Here is a 20,655-nt window from a genome sequence, read left to right on the forward strand (position 1 = left end):
TACCTACCGTTTGTGTATGGATTTTAGGAGTTGAGGTGATTTTTTTTACACTGCATCAGCCTTGGTCTCCTATTCTTTGTCTCCTTTTTGCCTCAGGTTTCCCAGTCCCCGTTTCTTGGAGTTGAGAAGCTCAAATGATCAAGCAATAACCATTAGGACAGCATTAGGCCCTGTGAAAATAAGGAGCACCCAAATGAGAGCTAACAGAGGCTGTTCATTCCCAGTTTCCGATTGGGAATTCACCCTGCAGACCCCGAATGAAGCTGTTGGGGTCGATGGCACAGGCGTGGCTCTCACCATCAGGATCCTTCACGAGGACCTGGATCTGGCAGGGGGATAGTCTCCAGCAGATGGAGACCAGCCACCATCTCTTGCCCTTGACAGAGATTTAAATACAGGCAGGAAAATGGGAAGGCTCCAGGGACGCCCTGACTGAGGCTGTTGGTGTGGAGAAGCTGTAAGCACACTGGCTAGAAGCAGGGCTAACCGTGTGATTGGTCTGGGGAGCTTATTTGGCTTTCTCGGTTGGTCTTAAATTGGAAGCGGAATGGGAGTGGGGCGGGGAATTAGAGAAGCAAGCAGTTATTGACCAAGTCCTGATGGTTTGGGGTTGATTGATTGTGGGTCAGAATTCTATTGTCATATGTGGTGTGGCCAGTGTCCATTTGTGTATTCAGTGTCTCATCCTCCTCCTGGCAGGGCTGGGATAATTCTTTTTTTAAACAAATTTACTTATTTTTATTTTTTAGACACAGGGTCTCTATCTGTTGCCTGGGCAGGAGCGTAGTGGTGTGATCATAGCTCACTGCAGCTTCAACCTCCTTCAACCTCCTGGGATCAAGCCATCCTTCCACCTCAGCCTCTCGAGTACCTGAGACTACAAGCACACACCACCACAACCAACTGCTTATTTTTTATTTTGTAGAGACGGGGTCTTCCTATGATACCCAGGCTGGTCTTGAACTCCTTGGCTTAAGCATTCCTCCTACCTCGGCCTCCCAAAGTACTGGGATTACGGGTGTGAGCGACTACGTCTGGCTTGGGATAACTCATCATAAAGCTGGTGAAGACCTAGGACCTTCCCAGTAAACAGTGGGACAGAGTGGTTCACAGAATGAGTTCTGGAGCAGGTGGCAGAAATGTACAGAGAAGTTTCCCAGAGGAGACTAGCTGGCTGGAAACAGAGCCTGTCCCTCTTTCTTCTTAGAGAGGATGAGGGTGTCACTGTCTTGGACGTCATAGCCCCGCAGACTCAACCAGTCCTGCAGGACTTGGCCTTGGAATTCCAGCTGCTGCTGCTTTTTAGGCAGCCCCTGCTGGTCTTCAATCTGCTCCTTCAGACCCAGGATGAAGCTGTTGGGGTCGATGGCATAGGCGTAGCTCTCACCATCAGGATTCTTCACGAAGACCTGGATTTCCGGGGGGATGGCCTCCAGCAGATAGATGTGAGTGTGGGAGAAGATCCCGTATTTGGCTAAGGAGGATCGGCTGCTAAGAAGCTGCCTCTCATCGCCAGGAGCCTGGAAGGACAGACGCTGCAGGCCCGAGTAACCCCTGCTCCTCCGGATTTTCTCTTTAATCTTCTTTATGGGCTCATAAGGGTTCACGATGAGCTTGTAATCGGGGTAACCCCTCTGCTCCACTGTCACATGGATGTCTCGTGCCCTCTGGAAGGAAGAGGGAGAAGGAGAGGTGTTAAGTCCACACTTCTCTGTCTGATGTGCAGACGCTCCCTTCATCTGTCCTTATCTTTACAATAGCAGCAGCAGCAAATGTTTAGGGAGTGGCAACCACTTTCAGGCGGTATGCTGGGCACCTTCCATGCCCTTAATGCACTGTATTCTCAGAACATGTCTGTTAGTTGGTTGGTTCTAGTGTTATCCCCATGTTATTGATGAGGAAACTGGTTGAGCAGGATTAAGTAATTTACTGAACACCAATCACAAAGGTAGTAAGGAGCAGGGCAGATTCCACAGTCTGCGTTCTCACCACTGCCAGAGGCTACATTCCAGGGCCTGAGGGCCCCAGGTGGCTGGAGAGCACCTGGAAAATGCTGGTGAGGGTCAGGCCTCTAGCTGATTCTTTCCAGAGGAAATATAAGCCTTGGCTAGGTGCAGAGGCTCATGGCTGTCATCCCAGCAGTTTGGGAGGCTGAGGCGGGCAGATCACTTGAGGTGAGGAGTTTGTGAGCAGCCTGGGCAACATGGCAAAACCCATCTCTACCAAAAAAATTCAAAAATTAGCCAGGTATGGTGGCGTGTGCCTACTCGGGTGATTGAAGTGTGAGACTCTCTTGAACCCAGGGGGTGGACGTTGCAGTGAGCTGAGATCATACCACTGCACTCCAGCCTGGGCAACAGAGCCAGACTCTATCTCAAAAAAAAAAAAAAAAAAAAAAGAAAGAAAGAAGAATTATAAGTCTGGCGTTGCCAAGTTTTCTGATTTGTCGAGATAAAAAATCTTTGCACAATTTTTTGTGTATTTGTTTTGTTTTTTGAGACAGAGCCTTGCTCTGTTACCCAGGCTGCAAGATAGGGGCATAGTCTTAGCTCACTGCAGCCTTGACTTTCCAAGCTCACGTGATCCTCTCACCTCAGCCTCCTGAGTAGCTGGGACCACAGGTGTGTGTCACCACATCTAGCTAAGTTTTGTATTTTTAGTAGAGACAGGGTTTCACCATGTTGCCTATGCTGGTCTCGAACTCTTGGGCTCAAGGGATCCACCTGCCTCAGTCTCCCAAAATGCTGAGATTACAGGCATGAGCCACCGCCCCCAGCCTACAGTGGTTTTTATATTCAGGAAAAATCCAGAGGCATATATTTTCCAGCCTGTGGGTAGGCCTCTCATTTGGCTGCTAGGTCGCCATTTATAACTCTCTGTACCTTACTGGAGCCTCTGGTTCTGCTTCCGCCTTCTGCTCCAAGTAGGCCAGTCTCCTGTTCCTATAAACATCTTGCTCATCCCAGACTCCCATCCTTGGCCCCTCATCATACTTTGTCTTCTGTTCTGAGTGTCTGTATCTTTCCCTGTCCCTTAGGGCTCACCTCAACCCCTAACTTCTTTAAGGAATCATCTCTGGTGACTTCAGTGAACATTTATTCTGCTTCCAGACCCCCAGAGCCTCTGGTTCTGCAGCCTGTTAGCAGTGTGACCTTAGTTAATTAACCTCTCTGAGCCTCAGTTTTCTCCTCTGAAAATTGCAATAGGAGTGAGGATGATGATGATGAGACAGTGGTAATACTCGGCCTTCTTACTTTATAGAACGGCACGTGAGGATCAACTGAGATGGACTCTGGAAAGGCACGTTGCAAACTAGAAAGTGTGATGTGAATGAAATAGGTGATTGTGATCTCTGCCTATGCCATGGGTTTCACATCACATAATAATATGACTTCGCATTTTTCTTTGTTTTCAGAGTATCTTGTCTTCTCTGGTTATTCTAGCAGTTTTGTGTAAGTTTGTTTCATGGATTTGCTTCCTAACAATGTAGGGTGAGTTCTTTGAAAGTTGGGGTCATGTCTCTTTTTTTTTAAATAGAGTATCCCTCTTGTCATCCAGGCTGGAGTGCAATGGCTTGATCTCAGGTCACTGCAGCCCCTGCCTCCAGGGTTCAAGAGATTCTCCTGCCTCGGCCTCCCAAGTAGCTGGGATTACAGGCGCCTGCCATCACACCTGGCTAATTTTGTATTTTTTCAGTAGAGACAGGGTTTTGCCATGTTGGCCAGGCTGGTCTAGAACTCCTGACCTCAACTGATCGGCCTCCCAAAGTGCTGAAATACAGGTGTGAGCCACCCCGCCCGGCCGAGTCGGAGGCCTGTGTGGTCCCCCAGCCCCCACTCCCACCTCCGTCCCCGAGCTCAGCAATGGCACAGAGTGGCTGATTGAGTTGACTTGGCTGGACCCAACTCATGCAAAGAATGATCAGGAACACGAAACTGATTCTCCAGTGGGTTATGGGAAAAATAAGGGAAAGGAGAACAAAAACTTGAAGGTAAGAAACCCGAGGCTCTGAGAGCCAAAGAATTTGTCTACGTGGACAGAGCAGATGGTGGTGCGGCCGGGCCTCACACGGTGACTCGGGTTCTGCTCTCCATCGGCACAGAACTGAATGAGTCAATGCTGAGTAGTTATCTGCCATTCTCAGCTTCCAGCCCTTGACTGCCCAGAGAGGAGCTGTTACCTTCACGTTCCAGCTGGGGATGGGGTTCTCCCTGTCATCATAGCAGCAGTCCTGTTTCAGGCACTGGGAGGCCCTCTGAGCGACGATGTCCCATCTGTACCCTTCTGCTACATTGTGGGTGGGGTCGGCGGGATCCAGGATGACGGGCCTGCAACACAGGGAAAGGGCGCCCCGGCTTGTAATGGTTTGGAGCCTTCAAGCCAGAAAAAAAAACTTCTCAGCAATTATTTAGTCCAGTCACTGATGAGCCATTGCGATGTCCATATCCTGCAGATGTTCAGGAGGGCCCCAATCGCGGCAGAAGAGTAACAGGATGGAGACAATCCTATTTCCAAGAATTCCTGTCTGGGCCAGGCACAGTGGCTCACGCCTGTAATCCAAGCACTTTGGGAGGCAGAGGCGGGAGGGTCGCTTGAGCTCAGGAGTTCAAGACCAGCCTGGCCAACATGGTGAAGCCCTGTCTCTACTAAAAATACAAAAAATTAGCCAGATGTGGTGGCGCACACCTGTCATCCCAGTTACTCGGGAGGCTGAGACAGGAGAATTTCTTGAACCCCGGAGGCGGAGTTTGCAATGAGCCAAGATTGCACCACCACACTCCAGACTGGGCGACTGAGCGAGACTCCGTCTCAAAAAAAAAAAAAAAAAAGAAAAGAAAATAATTCCTCTCTGGGAGAGTACCTGGGGTGTTTACAAGGAATTATGGGGGAGAATGAGCCTCCAAGAGGCATGCTAGAGGAGTAACAGATGCCCGTTCAGACAGGGGGGGCCTTTACATTCAGAGCAGGCTTTGCAACTTTAAGATTAGAGCTGCTGACTTGCTTTGCATAATAGAAACACCATCACCACCAGCTACTGATTTCTATTGAAGCACAAGGCCAAATCCTGTGCAAATTAACCTCTTTTAATCCTCATAGCCATTCTACCAGGTAGGGACGGTTGCTTTCGTTGTTGAGGTTGTCTTGTTTTTACACATCTCCCTAAGTTCTTACAGCCAGTAGATGGGGCTCTTACCCATTTACCTCCTTGTGGGAAGTAGAAAAGTTCCCTCTTAAAGTTTCCTTTCTTGTTAAAAAATAAATCATAAGTGTGCTAATGACTCTTTGTTAAGCCCCATCCTTTTTTTTTTTTTTTTTTAAAGATGGGGTTTCACCATGTTGGTCAGGCTGGTCTTGAACTCTCGACCTCAGGTGATCCGCCCACCTTGGCCTCCAAAGTGCTTGGATTACAGGCGTGAGCCACCACGCCCGGCCATGTTAAGCCCCCATCCTATGTAGCTGTTAGACATGCCATGCTTACAGGCATGTAGTACTACATTCTATGTCCTTTTACATTAACCACGATATCTGTGCTGGGCACGCTCACAGGCATGTCCCAGCTCTCCAGTGCTTTTACCTGTTTAAAAAAGTTTTGAGTTATTAGCCAGTCAGGTTTTAGTTTAAATTTTAAGGTCCGCTTCCAACCAACGGAGATCAAACACAGCAGTAAGAACAACCCCAAATGCGTAAGGGATACATTTGTCTGCTTTTCCTCTGTTCACTGCACTCTCGTGGCAAAATAGCTAGTAGCAGTACCCTTCCTGCAGTCCGGGAAGTAAAAATTGCATTGCTAAAAAATCTTTTGTCTCAGTGCTGATTTTCTTTGCAGCACCGAGCATCTATTTCCAACACCGCTCAACAGAGCAGAGGTTGGGCTGCCCCCAAGAGTCTCTCCTTTCTATAAATATTGAATAAATATTTTAAAGAATATTGACTTGAAGGGGATCTTGAGCCTGCTTAGTAACTTGGGGTGACTGCAAGCCCATGATTAAGGCCAGCTCTTTGGTCAGGGTGTAGTGGCTCACGCTTGTAATCCCAGCATTTTGGGGGGCTGAGTTGAACAAATCACTTGAGGTCAGGAGTTCAAGATGAGCCTGGCCAACATGGCAAAACCCCGTCTCTACAAAAAATACAAAAATTAGCAGGGCATGGTGGCCATTACTTGGGAGGCTGAGGTGGGAGGATAGCTTGAACCCGGGAGGTGGTGGCTGCAATGAGCCAAGATAGTGCCACTGCACTCCAGCCTAGGTGGTAAAGTAAGACTCTGTCTCAAAAAAAAAAAAAAAAAAAAAAAAAATCAGCCCTTTGTACTCCAGGGCTTGGGAGGGAGCTGCGACTTTATCTATGTAATAGAATGTGGTACAGACTACTGGCATGAACTGGACTTTTGGCTCCAGGCTGGCTCTTCCCAACACTGACGGCTCCCTGACACAGTCCTGCCCGAAAGTGCCAGGCTGGCCTATGGGGTGAGGTCACTGATAGAAAGTGGCTCATTCTGTTGGCTGGCAGGGGACCCAACATGCGGGGACTGTGTCCTGTGTGCAGCAATCAGACTGGTTCCCTCTGGGGTTTGGACACAGGGATGATGGAGGTCCCTCACTACCTGGGAGGCAAAGGGGAGCAGGACAGGCATGGAGAGAGAGGCAGAGGCTGACGGGAAAAGTGCTTACGGGTCACGAGAGAGAGTGACAGAAAGAGGGAGCCTCAGGTCCGCATGCTTCCCCAATGTTTCTGGGCATGGTTATCATAAATCCTCTTTTCATGAGCAGACCTGGCTTTTCTTCCTCATGAAAAAGACCCAATACTCACATAACAGAACACTAAAAATGGTGAAGTTGCTGACACAGGCCCAGAGCCTCTCCTGTAGGGGGTTGTCTAGGTTGGGCTTCCCCTGACAAGGATTTGGCTTGTTTGCAAAGTGATCCCAAGAAGCCTGAATAAGGAAGTGAAGCAGTGAGACAGATAAGGGAAGGCAGACAGTAAAGGGTGGGTGCTGAAGTAATTACTACTGTGGTCAACTGGAGGGACCTTTGGGAAAGAGTATGGAATGGGGGCCAGACACCGTGGCTCACACCTGTAATCCCAGCACTTAGGGAGGCTGAGGCAGGTAAACCACCTAAGGTCAGGAGTTCAAGACCAGCCTGGCCAACATGGCAAAGCCCTGTCTCTACAAAAATACAAAAATTAGCCAGATGTGGTGGTGGGTGCCTGTAATCCCAGCACTCGGAAGCCTGAGGCAGGGGAACCGCTGGAACCCAGGAGGCGGAGGTTGCAGTGGGCCGAGACTGCACCACTGCACTGCAGCCTGGGTGACAGAGGAGACTCTGTCTCAAAAAAAAAAAAGGAGTGCAGAATGAGACCTGGATTCCTTCCATCTTTGGGGCGAGGGAGCTGTGGTATTTATCCACCAACTCCTACCAGATCTGGTGGAGGGCTGCTTTCAGGGTGGGTCTGCTGGTGCGGGGAAAGCTCAGGCAAAGGGATGCAGGTGCCGGCAGTTGGAAGTGAAGCCAACCTTCCCCGGAGCAGTAAAGGCCAAGGGGATATGAATGGGACGCGGACAGCACACGCTCCAGTATGAGCATCTACACAGCATCTGCCAGATGCCCCGTATTGTGGATCCTTAACATCGATTTTCTCCAACCCTTGCATCGATACTGTATCGTAGGTACCAGTTTACTCCTGCCTTATGGATAAGGGATTGAGGCTCACAGCGGTGGGAGAATGGCTGAGCTGGGATTTAAACCTGAGTCTCCAAGATTCTTTCCATTTTCTCATGCTAGCTGCTACAAAGCCCTGAAATGGTCCGCGGAGAGCAAGAGGGCCGAGCTAAGGTGGAGGGTGGCTTAGGAAACAAGGAACAGGCTTATACCCACTCCATGGCCCCCCCGTGACTTTGATAAGTCACCAACTTGAGATGCCAGCTGCGTTGGCGTGAGATGTCAATGCTCAACACTGGTGGCAACCTTACTGCTTACTGCAGCCAGTCCGTAAAACTCTATGCTATATTTCATCAGCTCCTCTTTCTTTTCCTCTGAGATTTGGTGGGCAAACAGTGGTCCAGTACCTCTCTTTTTTGAGCTGTTTTCTGACACAATCCTCGATTACTGGATTCTGGAGTGTGTAGTACTTGGTCCAGTAGATACAGATGTCTTCATACGCCAGGAGCAGGTCCATCACCGTGGTGAAGCCTTCATCCAACATGAAATTCTCATCTTCCTCAGTACCCATTTCCCAGGCGTAGATGGTTAGTAGTTCAAGAGCATAGAGAGGGGGTAGATTGGCCCTGGGCGACCTGGCTTTCACATACTGTTGAAAGAGATGGGAAGAAAGAGAGGCCCTGAGATTCTGTGTAAGGATGCCATTGGACCAGAAGCTGAGAAATCCAAGTTCTAGTCCTGGCTCTGCTGCCTACTGACTGTGTGATCTTGGCCAAGTCACATTCCATCTCTGGACATAGGTTTCACCATTTTAGAATTAAAGGCCTGAGTTAGTCCACTGGGCTTCAATATGTGCTTGACAGATGTAACTCCTGAAATGAAGTTATGAGCAGGTGTCCAAAGGAGTGAGCAGTGGAAAAAAGAGTGAGCTTGTGATCTCTGTCACAAGCATCCTAGCCTAAGCAGTTCCACTGAAATCTATTTTAATGCATTGAGCTTCCGAGAAATGCTTCTTTAAAGAAAGGAAAGGTTTCCTTAGATAGAGGGAAAAAATGGTAATAGGCGAGATTCTGTAGTGAAGATTGGGGTTGCCTCTCTAGCAGACATTCTTTCCTTCCCCACTGCACAGAAGCCATGTTTGGAAGGGGTTGACCCCCACCCTCAGCTCCAGGATGGGCCATGACTGGCACAGGTCTATCAGCATAAACCTTTCTGCTTGCAAGTGATTGGTTCAAGAGAAGGCATGCCATCTAAGTTGGCTCACTAGAGTCAAGCCTAGTTATTTTGTTCAGTGGTTGAAAGAAGGAAAGTCCTCTCGTGTGTGGATATGAGGGCAGGAACAGTTGTGGCTATTTTGCCGCCAAGAGGGAAACAAGCCAGAGGACCAAGTTGACATATAGAGGACTGAGAAGCTGAGAAGATTCCAGAGAAACACAGCCGGTGCCCTCTCCAAACAGTGCCTGAAGCCCCCTCCCCACTATTTAGGGGTTTTCATATATGAGCTGATAACTCCCTACATTGTTTAAGTTAGTTTGAGTTGGTTTTTGTGTTTTTTTCTTACTTACAAAAGAAAACATCTTTTTTTTTTTTTTTTTTTTTTGAGACAGAGTCTCACTCTGTTGCCAGGCACTAGGCTGGAGTGCAGTGGCACAATCTCGGCTCACTGCAACCTCTGCCTCCCCGGTTCAAGCAATCCTCCTACCTCAGCCTCCCGAGTAGCTGGGACTACAGGCGCACGCCACCGTGCCCAGCTAGTTTTTGTATTTTTAGTAGAGACGGGGTTTCACCATGTTGGCCAGGATAGTCTCGATCTCTTGACCTCGTGATCCGCCCGCCTCGGCCTCCCAAAGTGCTGGGATTACAGGCTTGAGCCACTGCGCCCGGCAAAAGAAAACATCTTAACTGATGCTGGTCACTTCCTAGGTTAAGAATCTCACTGAGGCTTACATCAATAATCCTTGCATTTTGGGAGGCTGAGGCGGGTGGATCATGAGTTCAGGAGTTCGAGACCAGCCTGGCCAACATGGTGAAACCCCGTCTCTACTAAAAATACAAAAATTAGCAGGGCACAGTGGCGGGCGCCTGTAATCCCAGTTACTAGGGAGGCTGAGGCAGGAGAATTGCTTGAACCCGGGAGGCGGAGGCTGCAGTGAGCCAAGATTGCACCACTGCACACTAGCCTGGGAGACAGAGCAACACTCCATCTCAAAAAAAACAAAAAGTCTCACTGAAGGCTGAGCACGGTGGCTCATGCCTGTAATCCCAGCACTTTGGAGGCCGAGACAGACGGATCATGAGGTCAAGAGATAGAGACCATCCTGGTCAACGTGGTGAAACCCTGTCTCTACTAAAAATACAAAAATTAGCTAGGCATGGTGGCACACGCCTGTAATCCCAGCTACTTGGGAGGTAGAGGTGGGAGAATTGCTTGAATCTGGGAGGCGGAGGTTGTAGTGGGCCAAGGTCACACATTGTACTCCAGCCTGGGTGACAGAGTAAGATCTTGTCTCAAAAAAAAAAAAAAAAAAAAAAAAGAATCTCACTGATACATTGATAGAAAGTGAAAATTTTGGTCAAATATTCAGTGGTTTGATTTGTGGAAGCGAAACTGACATATTTTCCTATGGCCATTATATATAAATATTATATCAAATTCTACAGCCAGAGGGAAAAAAACTGTAACATTTTGGCCTTGAAACAAACAAATAAACACAGGATCATCTTGTATAATTCTCACCTCCCAAATAAATGAAAGCTTGGGCCTTCCCTACAGGTCACTGACTCACTAACAAAAACACTTTATCCCTGACTTTAGAAATTCAATTTTAAATTCAAATTTATTTGTAAGTTAATGAATTTGTTTTGTGACTTTTTGCAAATTCACACTTAACACTCAATTTTGTAAATCATAACTAATAACATTATGATTTTGTTAGGAATTTAAACTTATGGTAATACAACTTATTTTCTCCAATACTAGTGAAATGTTACATTCTTAAAACTTAGATGATATATAAAATGTAGGATGCCTGTGATCGGTAAGATGTAAGCCTTAGTAAATGGGTAAAAAAAAAACCCAGGTCAACTTACTTCACCTCCCGGCTCAAGTGATCCTTCAGCCTCAGCCTCTAGAGCAGCTGGGACTACAGGTGCCCGCCACCATGCCCAGCTAATTTTTGTATTTTTGTAGAGACAGAGTTTCACCATGTTGCTCAGGCTGGTCTTGAACCCTTGGGCTAAAGTGATCCTCCTATCTCAGCCTCCTAAAGTGCTGAAATCACGGGCGTGAGCTGCAACATCTGGCCACTAATTGTTTTTTCTTTAAATCCCTGTTATATTTTATTTTTATTGGCTCAAATCTTTCCTTCTGCTCTCTGATTCTCTTGTAACTTCTCTGTAAGTTTTATATAATAAAAGGTTTTTTTTGTTTTTTTTTTTTTTTTAAAGACGGGGTTTCACCATGTTGGTCAGGCTGGTCTTGAACTCCCGACCTCAGGTGATCCGCCCGCCTTGGCCTCCAAAGTGCTTGGATTACAGGTGTGAGCCATCACGCCCGGCCAATAAATGATTTTTGTCTCTGAGTTTTGTTTTGCAGTTGGAGGTTCCATTGATTATCTTGGGGGAAGGTTTTTTCTTCTAAAACGGTCGGAACTGTTGCCTGAGAAATGTCCCCGGGGGCTGTTTACACCCACACATGCCCTCTTTTCCACTCCTGGGGTGGAATTAAAGAAATCCTTCCTCCTGTTGGTCCTTAACCTGCTGTGGTTAACCGCCACAGTACCCAGCGATGTTGACATCTGCCAGTCCTAGACTGTAACTGAAGCATTACAAGAACTGTGGGCTGGGTGTGGTGGCTCATGCCTGTAATCTCAGCATTTTGGGGATGCCAAGGTGGAAGGATCGCTTGAGACCACTTGGAAACCAGGCTGGTCAACACAGTGAGACCCTGTCTCTACAAAAGAAAAATAAAAACATTAGCCAGGCATGATGGTGCATGCTTCTAGTCCCAGTTACTTAGGAGGCTAGGGTGGGAGGATCACTGGATCCAGGGAGGTGGGGGCTACAGTGAGTGGTGATCGCACCGCTGCACTCCAGCCTGGGCAACAAAGGGAGACCCTGCCTCAAAAAAAAAAAAAAAATAACTAGTTTACTGAAATACTGTATGGTACCTGTTTTTCTCCTTCCTTCTCTATTTCTTCCTCCTCCTCCTCTCCTTCTCCTTTTCCACCGTCTTCACTGAGGGTTTCACTTTACATTTCTAAAGGCTAGCATTCTCTCCCTCTCTACCCACTTCCATTTCCCCTTGGTACAGTTTCCTGAGAGGAAAATCAGGCCCCGTCTTTCCTCCCCACCCTCCTCCCTCTCCCCGCTTGCCCCCGCCCTCCGGGCAGCCCCCTCACCTGATGGTACCAGTGCTTCACCAGGCGCAAGAGGCTCTTTAGCTTAGTTGGTCGATGTTTCACGAAGTTTCTCTGCAGCTCACTGAAGGATGGGGAGAAATTTCCAGGAACATCGCAGGCGTTGATCAGGCTCACATAGACCTCAGCGGGTGGCTGGGAGTTGGGAACAGAAGGCCCTGAGGAGTGAGGGTGAGTCTGCTTATTCATTGGAGTTATTCCTCCGGGGACCCTTGAGACCTCCTATCTTCAGAAACCAAAGGTTTGCCTTGTCTAATTGTCCTTTTTGTGAAGTTCTTACTTGGGGAACCAACATGGGGCTTTCCACGCGTCAGGCCACGCCTGGACTATTGTCTTCCCTGGATGTCCTCAATGTCCTCGTTTTATTTAATGTCTGTTTCGGATCTCTTTCTGGGTAATCTGTTGGAACCTCTCAATACTTATAGGGATGCTGGGCATGGTGGCTCAAGCCTGTAGTACCAGCACTTTGGGAGGCCAAGGCAGGTGGATCACCTGAGGTCAGCAGTTTGAAACTAGCCTGGCCAACATGGTGAAACGCTGTCTCTACTAAAAATACAAAAATTAGCTGGGTGTGACATGGTGGCAGGCGCCTGTAATCCCAGCTACTCGGGACGCTGAGGTTGGAGAATCGCTTGAATCCAGGAGGTAGAAGTTGCAGTGAGCCAAGATCGTGCCACTGCACTCCAGTCTCGGTGAAAGAACAAGACTCAGTCTCAAAAAAAGAAAAAAAGAAAGAAAGAAGACGAAAATACTCACAGGGAGAAGCAGTTCCATGGTACACGTCACTAAGACATCCCAGCACTCTCCTCCTTGCTAAAATTGGATCCTGTCTGATACCTTCTCCAAAAAGCAACTCCATGCAGCAGCCACCACAGCTAATAGGAGTTAGCACACGAGATGAAACCTCTGGGATCTGGGCTTTCAGCACATAGGGTTTATTTCAAATACCCAGGCCTCTACCGGAGGACAAACACCAGGGGCCAGTGACCTAGTGCTCCCGGAAGCCGCCCCAGGCCAGTGGTGGGCTGGTAAGCACTCCAGCGTCCCACTTGGCATCCCATGGAGCCATGCTCTATAATATGACTGCGAGTTCTCCAAGGACACGAAGTCCAGAGTGGTGACTTGCCCACGGATGCACACTGTATTGAATTCCTGCCTTTCCCATCTCAATTCCATCCTTCCCCACCAGTGTTCCCTGGGATTAACACCCAAATAAACTGCTTGTCCTCACACCCTTGTCTTTGGATCAGCTTCTAGAGAACGCAGTGACAGACCCCCACTCCCACTTTTAGCTCCTTCCCCTCACTGGGTGTCAGCGCCTCCTGAATATTCTTTCCCGAGAAAGTCCCTTCCTGAGCACCCTTTCTGTGGTTCCCCAGGCCACTCCATTCTTTTCCTCTTAGCATTGACACCATTTGCAACCATGTATTAATCTGTGCAATTCTTGGGTCAATTTCTGTCTTCCAAGTTGAGCACATGATAGCCAGAGTTGGGTGAATCCTGTGCACTTCAGTAGCCTGGCCCCTAGCCCAGGACGCAGATGGAATGAATGAATGTGGGTGTGTGCACGTGGCTGTGAGTGAAAGGTGACACACTGGGAAGTCTCCTGGGGAGGGCAAGTGTGTGAGTCCACTGGGCTTCCCCTCCCCTTACCCAGGGCTCTGTAGGCAGGCACGATGGTGACAGTGATGGGTTCCACAGCCTCCCAGGTCTGGATGGTGAGGACGATTGCATCAGGGACTCTCTTCTCCACCCTCAGGCACTCGAGCCCGAGAGCCAGCAGGTCCTGGGATTGCCATATGGCTTTCCATATCAGCCTCAGAACGGCTTGGTGGTGTGTGGCTGCCTCGTGGAAGCTGTGGAAACAGCTCAGAAACGCCACCAGCTCCACCTCTCTTGTGCTCCTGAGAATGGTGCCATTCCCAAAGGAGCCCACCTGCAGAACACAGAACCCCGTCGCCCTGAGGCCAGCTGCAGTGTGCCAGGCACCCCCTGCAGCATTTTACATGCACTGTCTCACTGAATGCTCACACCCCCTGAGGGATGTGTAGTGGGTCGGACTGATACCCACACTTCACAGGTGAGAAAACAGATGTCTCCAGGATCTCGAGACACGGGATCGAGACACGGGGCAGCCTGAAAAAGATCCTGCCTCTTTCCTGCTTCTTATCTGGGTAAACATTCTGACTCCTACAACCTTCACCCATAAAATGAAAGTAATGGTGGAACATGAGTCACTGAGCTGCTGGGAGGATCGGATGAAATCATGTATGCCGGGGTTTGGTGGGGTGCCTGGCACACAGGAAGTCAGCAACACATTGCTCTTTCTCCTCATTAGTCACTTGTCCCGGATCTCACAGTTTGCAGCCCTCAGAGCCCAGCCTCTTTTTTCTGTGTGTGACAGTTCACTCCCATTGCCCAGGCTGGATTGCAGTGGCGCGATCTTGGCTCAAGCAATCCTCCCACCTCAGCCTCCCAAGTAGCTAGGACTACAGGCCTGTGCCCCCATGCCTGGCTAATTTTCATATTTTCTGTAGAGATAGGGTTTTGCTATGTTGTCCAGGATTGATCTCCAACTCCTGGACTCAAGAGATTTGCCCCCCTCAGCCTCCCAAAGTGCCCAGCCTCTTATCTATGACACTGCATTGCTTCTGAGACCCAGTCTTCTTATCCACAGAGTAAGGCCAGCTCCAGAGGAATGATAGCGTTTACTCTGTAGGGTTGTTTGAGAATTCTGGGGGTGGGGGGCCTGAGTAATTTCATGGCATTATAAAGCAAGAGGAAGTTTGCCTAGTACATTTAAGATCCATAGGCTGTGAAATGGGGCAGCCTGAAAAAGATCTTGACTCTTCCCTGTGTGCGTGGTTTTTTTTTTTTTTTTTTGAGATGGAGTTTCGCTTTTGTGCCCAGGCTGGAGACCAGGGCAGTGATCTCGGCTCGCGACAACCTCCACCTCTTGGGTTCAAGAGATTATCCTGCCTCAGCCTCCCAAGCAGCTGGGATTACAGGCACCTGCCAACACGGCCAGCTAATTTTGTATTTTTAGTAGGGAGGGTGTTTCTCCATGTTGGTCAGGCTGGTCTTGAACTCCTGACCTCAGGTGATCTGCCTGCCTTGACCTCCCAAAGTGCTGGGATTACAGGCAAGAGCCACCACGCCTGGCCCTCTTCCCTGTTTCTTATCTGGGTAAACATTCTGACTCTTAAGATCTTCACCTGTAAAACGAAAGTAATGCTGGGACATGAGTCATTGGGCTACTGGGAGGATCTGATGAAATCATGTATGCCAGGGGTTTGGTGGGGTGCCCGGCACGCAGGAAGTCAGCAACATGCGTCTCTTCCCCCTCATTATCTAGCTGACTTAGACAATTCCTTCTGCTGCCCCGGGGGGGTCAGTTTTCCTGTCAGTAATGGAAGGGGGTCGAGATGGATAATTTTGAAGGGATTTTTTTTTTTTTTTTTTTTTTTGAGACGAAGTTTCGCTCTTGTTCCACAGGCTGGAGTGCAATGGTGCGATCTCGGCTCACCGCAACCTCCGCCTCCTGGGTTCAGGCAATTCTCCTGCCTCAGCCTCCTGAGTAGCTGGGATTACAGGCATGCGCCACCATGCCCAGCTAATTTTTGTATTTTTAGTAGAGACGGGGTTTCACCATGTTGACCAGGATGGTCTCGATCTCTCGACCTCGTGATCCACCCGCCTCAGCCTCCCAAAGTGCTGGGATTACAGGCGTGAGCCACCGCGCCCGGCCTTGAAGGGATTTTTTAATGTTTGGAAATTCTAGACTAGCTCCCCAGACGCTGTTGCCTCTGGTATGCAAAGCCCCGCAACTATCTGTCCTCCTCGCCTCATTCTGTGTTGGGAGGCGGAATTGCTAGGGAGGTATCAGACCCGCAGTGGGCTACTTTTCCTGGTGGATAGAGTTACTGCACTTGAATCAGAATCCAGCTGTCGCCAGATGACACAACACAGGCTGAGCACGCCCTGCGTCTGGCACCCCTGAGAGCCCTGTATACAATTATTCCTTCTAATCTTCACTTCCTGCCCAGGCTCGGTGGCTCACGCCTATAATTCCAGCACTTTGCGAGGCCTTGGTGGATGGATCCCCTGAGGTCAGGAGTTCGAGACCAGCCTGGCCAACATGGTGAAACCCTTGTCTCTACTAAAAACACAAAAATTAAAAGAAAATTAAAAGGAAAAAAAAATTCTCTGTAATCAGCAGCTAAAAGAAAAAATAATAAAATAAAATAAAAATACAAAAATTAGCCGAGTGTGGTGGTGAGTGCCTGTAATCCCAGCTACTGGGGAGGCTGAGGCAGGAGAGTCGCTTGAACCCAGGAGGCAGAGGTTGTGGTGAGCCAAGACCTCACTGCTGCACTCCAGCCTGGGCAACAGAGTGAGATTCTATCTCAAAAAAACACAACCCCCTCCAAAAAAAACTTCACTTCCCATATTGAGGTGGGTACTAGAATTCTCTCCCATGTACAGATGAGAAAGCTGAGGCAGTGTGGCATTAATCAGCTTGCCATGATCTCCCAGCCAGGAGGCAGCGGAGTCAGCAAAAGAGCCAGAATTCAAGTCGTGAGTGGTTCTTCCACCTCTTTCTTCCTTGTGACCCAAGGCTGTGAGCCAGGCCCTGCTTCCAACGTACCATGGGCATTCCAACCCAGCACTCCCACCCCATAGGAGAGGGTTGGAGGTGGCACCCGGTGTGTGAATGAAGGACATAACCCTCAAAAGCCATGTCTAGACTTTCCTTTCTTTTTTTGACAGGGTCTTGCTCTGTTGCCCCGGCTGGAGTCAATGGGACAATCCTCACTCACTGAAGCCTCGGCCTCCTGGGTCTACGCAGTCCTCCCACCTCAGATGGAACTGAGTAGTTGGAACTATGGGCACGCACCACCATGCCCAGCTAATTTTTTATATTTTTTTGTAGAGTCAGGGGTCTCACCATTTTGCCCAGGCTGGTCTCGAATTCCTGGGCTCAAGCAATCCTCCCACCTTGGCCTCCCAAAGTGCTGGGATTACAGATGCGAGCCACCGAGCCTGGCCTGGACTTCCCTTTCTGCCTTTCCCAATGGTAAGATCCAGGCAGAGAAAAGAACACATCCAGAACAGGCTTCCTAATTTACTTCGGTTTTAAACCGATTTAAGCACAATTCATTTGAAGCATTCCCTTATGTGGAGCCCCTCTGCTCACTAGATTTTCAGGGGGTAGGGAAAGAGAGGATTTAGACTCTAAATAAGATATATCATTTCTCATTAGTCATGGCTCTCTGGGGATTGCTGCCATTTAGTGGTTTCAAGGGGAGAAGTGGCTATGATGTGCAGGAATGTAAATAGCATTTCCTGCTGTAAAAACTTATTCTCGGCCAGGCTCAGTGGCTCACGCCTGTAATCCCAGCGCTTTGGGAGGCTGAGGTGGTTGGATCATTTGAGGTCAGGAGTTCAAGACCAGCCTGGCCAACATGGTGAAACACTGCCTCTACTAAAAACACAAAGATTAGCCGGGCGTGGTGGTGCAGCCCTGTAATAGCAGCTACTCGGGAGGCTGAGGCAGGAGAATCAATCTCTTAAACCCTGGAGGCGGAGGTTGCAGTGAGCGGAGTGTGCCACTGTAATCCAGCCTGGGCAGCAGAGTAAGATTCCGTCTCAAAAATAAATAAGTAAAAACAGAAACAAAAAAACTCATTCTTGTAGCATCCTTGTCTTACCAGACACTCCTTATTCCTTCCACTTTATTCTCAGGGTTGTTGGGGAGGGTGTGGTCTGGGAGGGTCTGCCGGAGTCAGACTTGTGTCTCAGGCCCGGAAGAAAGCTTGGCAGGAATTAGAATGATGCTGCTTTTTCTGAGCATGTATCACGTACCAGTCATTCAGCCTGCATTGCACCATTGGCTTGGTGAGGGAGACACAAGGATGATGATGCCCCAATCACAGATGAGAAGATTGTGGCTTTGAGAAATAAGAGTGGTAAGCAAAGCCACGCAGCTGGTAAGGGAAGAAGCGAAGAGTCTGTCTGATATCAAAATCTATGCTTTCTCACTTATAAACTATATGGTCTCAGGCTTCATATGCTGGGGATAGGTGCAAAGGATAGGGGCCTGCGGCGTCTAGGTCCCTCTGTGAGTTGGTTACCCTCAGAGAGAGAACTTGATCACTGGGCTGGGAGTCAGGAGTCTTAATTCTAGTCTTGCCTTTGCCACCAACTTGCTGTATGATCTTGGGATATCTCTCTGTGCCTCAGTTTACTTAATATTTAAGTGAGGGATTGGTGAGACTGTCTGATCCTCCAAAGCCTTTCTAGCTCTGACCCTTTTGAATTTGATCCTAGCTAGCACAGGAGGTGGCATGAAACAGCTGGAGGAAGGGATTGGAGAAAAATCTCAGTGAGGGGGGGCTTGGATCCCTTGAGTCAAGCTCAAATCCCAGCTTCAACACTCATGTGTGACCTTGGGCAAGTCACCTCACTTCTCTGAGCCTCCATTTAAAAAATCATTTTACTGGTCAGGTGTGGTGGCTCACACCTGTAATCCCAGCACTTTGGGAGGCTGAGGTGGGCATATTCTTGAGTCCAGAAGCTCGAGACCAGCATGGGCAACATTGGTGAAACCCTGTCTTTACAAAAAATACAAAAATTAGCTGAGCATGGTGGTGCAAGCCTGTAGCCCCAAGCTACTTGGGAGGCTGAGGTGAGAGGATCACCTGAGCCCAGGGAGGTGGAGTCTGCAGTGAGCCGTTATTGTGCCACTGCACTCCAGCCTGGGTGACAGAGCGAGACCCTATCTCTAAAAAATAATTTCATTTTATTAAAAAAGGTAAAACATATGGAAAAATAGAAAGATGATACAACTAACAGTCATATACCCAACTAGTTGATTCAACAAGTCTCAACTTCTGTCTGCATTTGCTTAATCTAAGCCACGTTAAAGTAAATTACAGACACCAAGGAACTTTGTCCCTAAATACGTCAGTGTTTGTGTCCAAACAAAAGAGAACTTTCTCCTTGATAACCACACAACCACTGTTACGCCTAACAAAAATCAACGATTTCCTACGCCAGATATATACACTGTCTGATATCTAGGCCATATGAAAATTCCACCGTTGTTCCCAAACCATATTTTACAGATGGTTCATTCACACCAGGATCCAACTAAGGACCTCGCTTTGTATTAGTTCTGAGCCTCCATTTTGCTAATCTGTAAAGAATAGTACCTATCTTAGGTCAGGCACAATGGCTCACGCCTGTAATCCCAGCACTTTGGGAGGCTGAGGCAGGTGGATTGTCTGAGGTCGGGAGTTCAAGATCAGCGTGACCAACATGGAGAAACCCTGTCTTAGCAAAAATACAAAATTAGCCGGGCATGGTGGCGCATGCCTGTAATCCCAGCTACTCGGGAGGTTTCTCTTGAACCCAGGATATGGAGGTTGCAGTGAGCTGAGATCGCACCATTGCATTCCACCCTGGGCAACAAGAGCGAAACTCCATCTCAAAACAAAAACAAACCACCCCCACCCCTGCAAAAAAACCAATAGTACCTATCTCACAGGGTGCAAGAATTAGAGACAGTGTATATATGAAAAGGTTAGGCTAGTGAGGCCCCAAATATGAGTATTATTATTAGACTCATTCTGCTGAAGGTAGTGGTGCAGTGAGGTGTAGACAGCCAGGTGGGATGGGGTGTCCTGAGATGTCATCAGCATGGGCAAGGGATCAGGAGGACAGGCGTCCCCAGCATCCTCAGGGACATGGACTCTGCTAGTGGGTTTTGTCCTGCGTGGGGGACTGGAGGAGCCCAGTCTTACCTTGATCACCTTCAGCACCCGCACATCTCGGTCCAGCCCATGCTCCCCCTGGAAATGCTCCTGCCTCAGAAACTGCTCCACGGTCCGCACAGCGTCCAGCACCTTTTCCTTCCACTCCCGGTGGGGCTGCAGCCACTGAGCCACGAAGGAGTCCAGCCTGGAGGCTGGTGTGGCATACAGCTCCTGTGTCAGTGCCATCTTTGTACCCAGAGTACCTCCGCTGGGCAGATATATAGCCAGACACCTACCCAGCTCCCTGGCACACAACCCCTTTGTTAAGGCGGCTCCTCCTCAGCTGCCCTCCAGTGCTGCGTGGGATGAATGACCCTAGCAGATAGGAAACCAGGTGTGATGGGCTGACTCGGGGTCCCCTTTCTTGGAGACTACCTCACTGAGTAGAGGCACAGGAGGACGCTGGGCTGAGGTCGGAATATCTGGGGCCACCTTAAAAAGCCTGTCATCGAGTCTATCTCTCTGCTGTCAGTTTCGATTCTCAGCTTTTAGAATTTCCCTTTTATGATGTTTGGAAACTGAAATTGGATAGTGTTTGACCCTAGAGCAGGCAATTTGCCCAGTAGGTTGGAGTAGGATGGTTGTTAGTCAATTCAACGGCTTAAATCTGTCTAAGGAAATCGAGGCAAATAGTAAAAACTGGAAAAACAAAAACAAAAGGAAATCGAGGCTTGGGAACAGAAGGGACGGGCTCATGTTCAGGTGAAGGAGTTAGAATCTGGAGTCTGAGAGAACAGATTGAGAGTCCTTGTCTGCCCTGTG

General features: G+C 48.8%; 1 protein-coding gene across 3 annotated transcripts; it reads right to left on the minus strand.

Moving 5' to 3' along the window:
• Positions 1-902: 902 nt before the first annotated feature.
• OASL (2'-5'-oligoadenylate synthetase like) lies at positions 903-20,348 on the minus strand. Of its 3 annotated transcripts, XR_004257879.1 has the most exons (7): positions 19,882-20,079; positions 13,730-14,012; positions 12,059-12,234; positions 8,066-8,307; positions 4,181-4,328; positions 990-1,667; positions 903-947 (listed from the first exon to the last, which is right to left on the minus strand). XR_004257879.1 is itself a non-coding variant. In XM_032242025.1 (6 exons), the coding sequence occupies exons 1-6, from the start codon at positions 20,077-20,079 to the stop codon at positions 1,167-1,169; spliced, it is 1,548 nt and encodes a 515-aa protein (XP_032097916.1). In that variant the 5' UTR covers positions 20,080-20,348; the 3' UTR covers positions 911-1,166. The 3 variants fall into 3 exon arrangements, 2 of the variants coding, with proteins under 2 accessions (XP_032097916.1, XP_032097923.1); XM_032242025.1 differs by having other exon boundaries at positions 911-1,667; positions 19,882-20,348; XM_032242032.1 differs by lacking the exons at positions 903-947; positions 990-1,667; positions 8,066-8,307 and having other exon boundaries at positions 4,218-4,328; positions 19,882-20,344.
• Positions 20,349-20,655: the final 307 nt, after the last annotated feature.

The sequence above is a fragment of the Sapajus apella genome, unplaced genomic scaffold, assembly GCF_009761245.1.
Source record: "Sapajus apella isolate SASKATOON/1434 unplaced genomic scaffold, GSC_monkey_1.0 scaffold2, whole genome shotgun sequence".
NCBI lineage: Eukaryota > Metazoa > Chordata > Mammalia > Primates > Cebidae > Sapajus > Sapajus apella.

What these genes read in the sequence shown, in the direction of transcription:
- OASL (XM_032242025.1), bottom strand. Translation starts at nt 20,079, where the DNA reads ATGGCACTGACACAGGAGCTGTATGCCACACCAGCCTCCAGGCTGGAC. An exon ending in GCCTGCCTACAGAGCCCTGG is followed by an intron (nt 12,235 to 13,729) that starts GTAAGGGGAGGG and finishes CTCACTCCTCAG; the next exon opens with GGCCTTCTGTTCCCAACTCC. An exon ending in TCCCCAGCTGGAACGTGAAG is followed by an intron (nt 1,668 to 4,180) that starts GTAACAGCTCCT and finishes TCTTCCTTCCAG; the next exon opens with AGGGCACGAGACATCCATGT.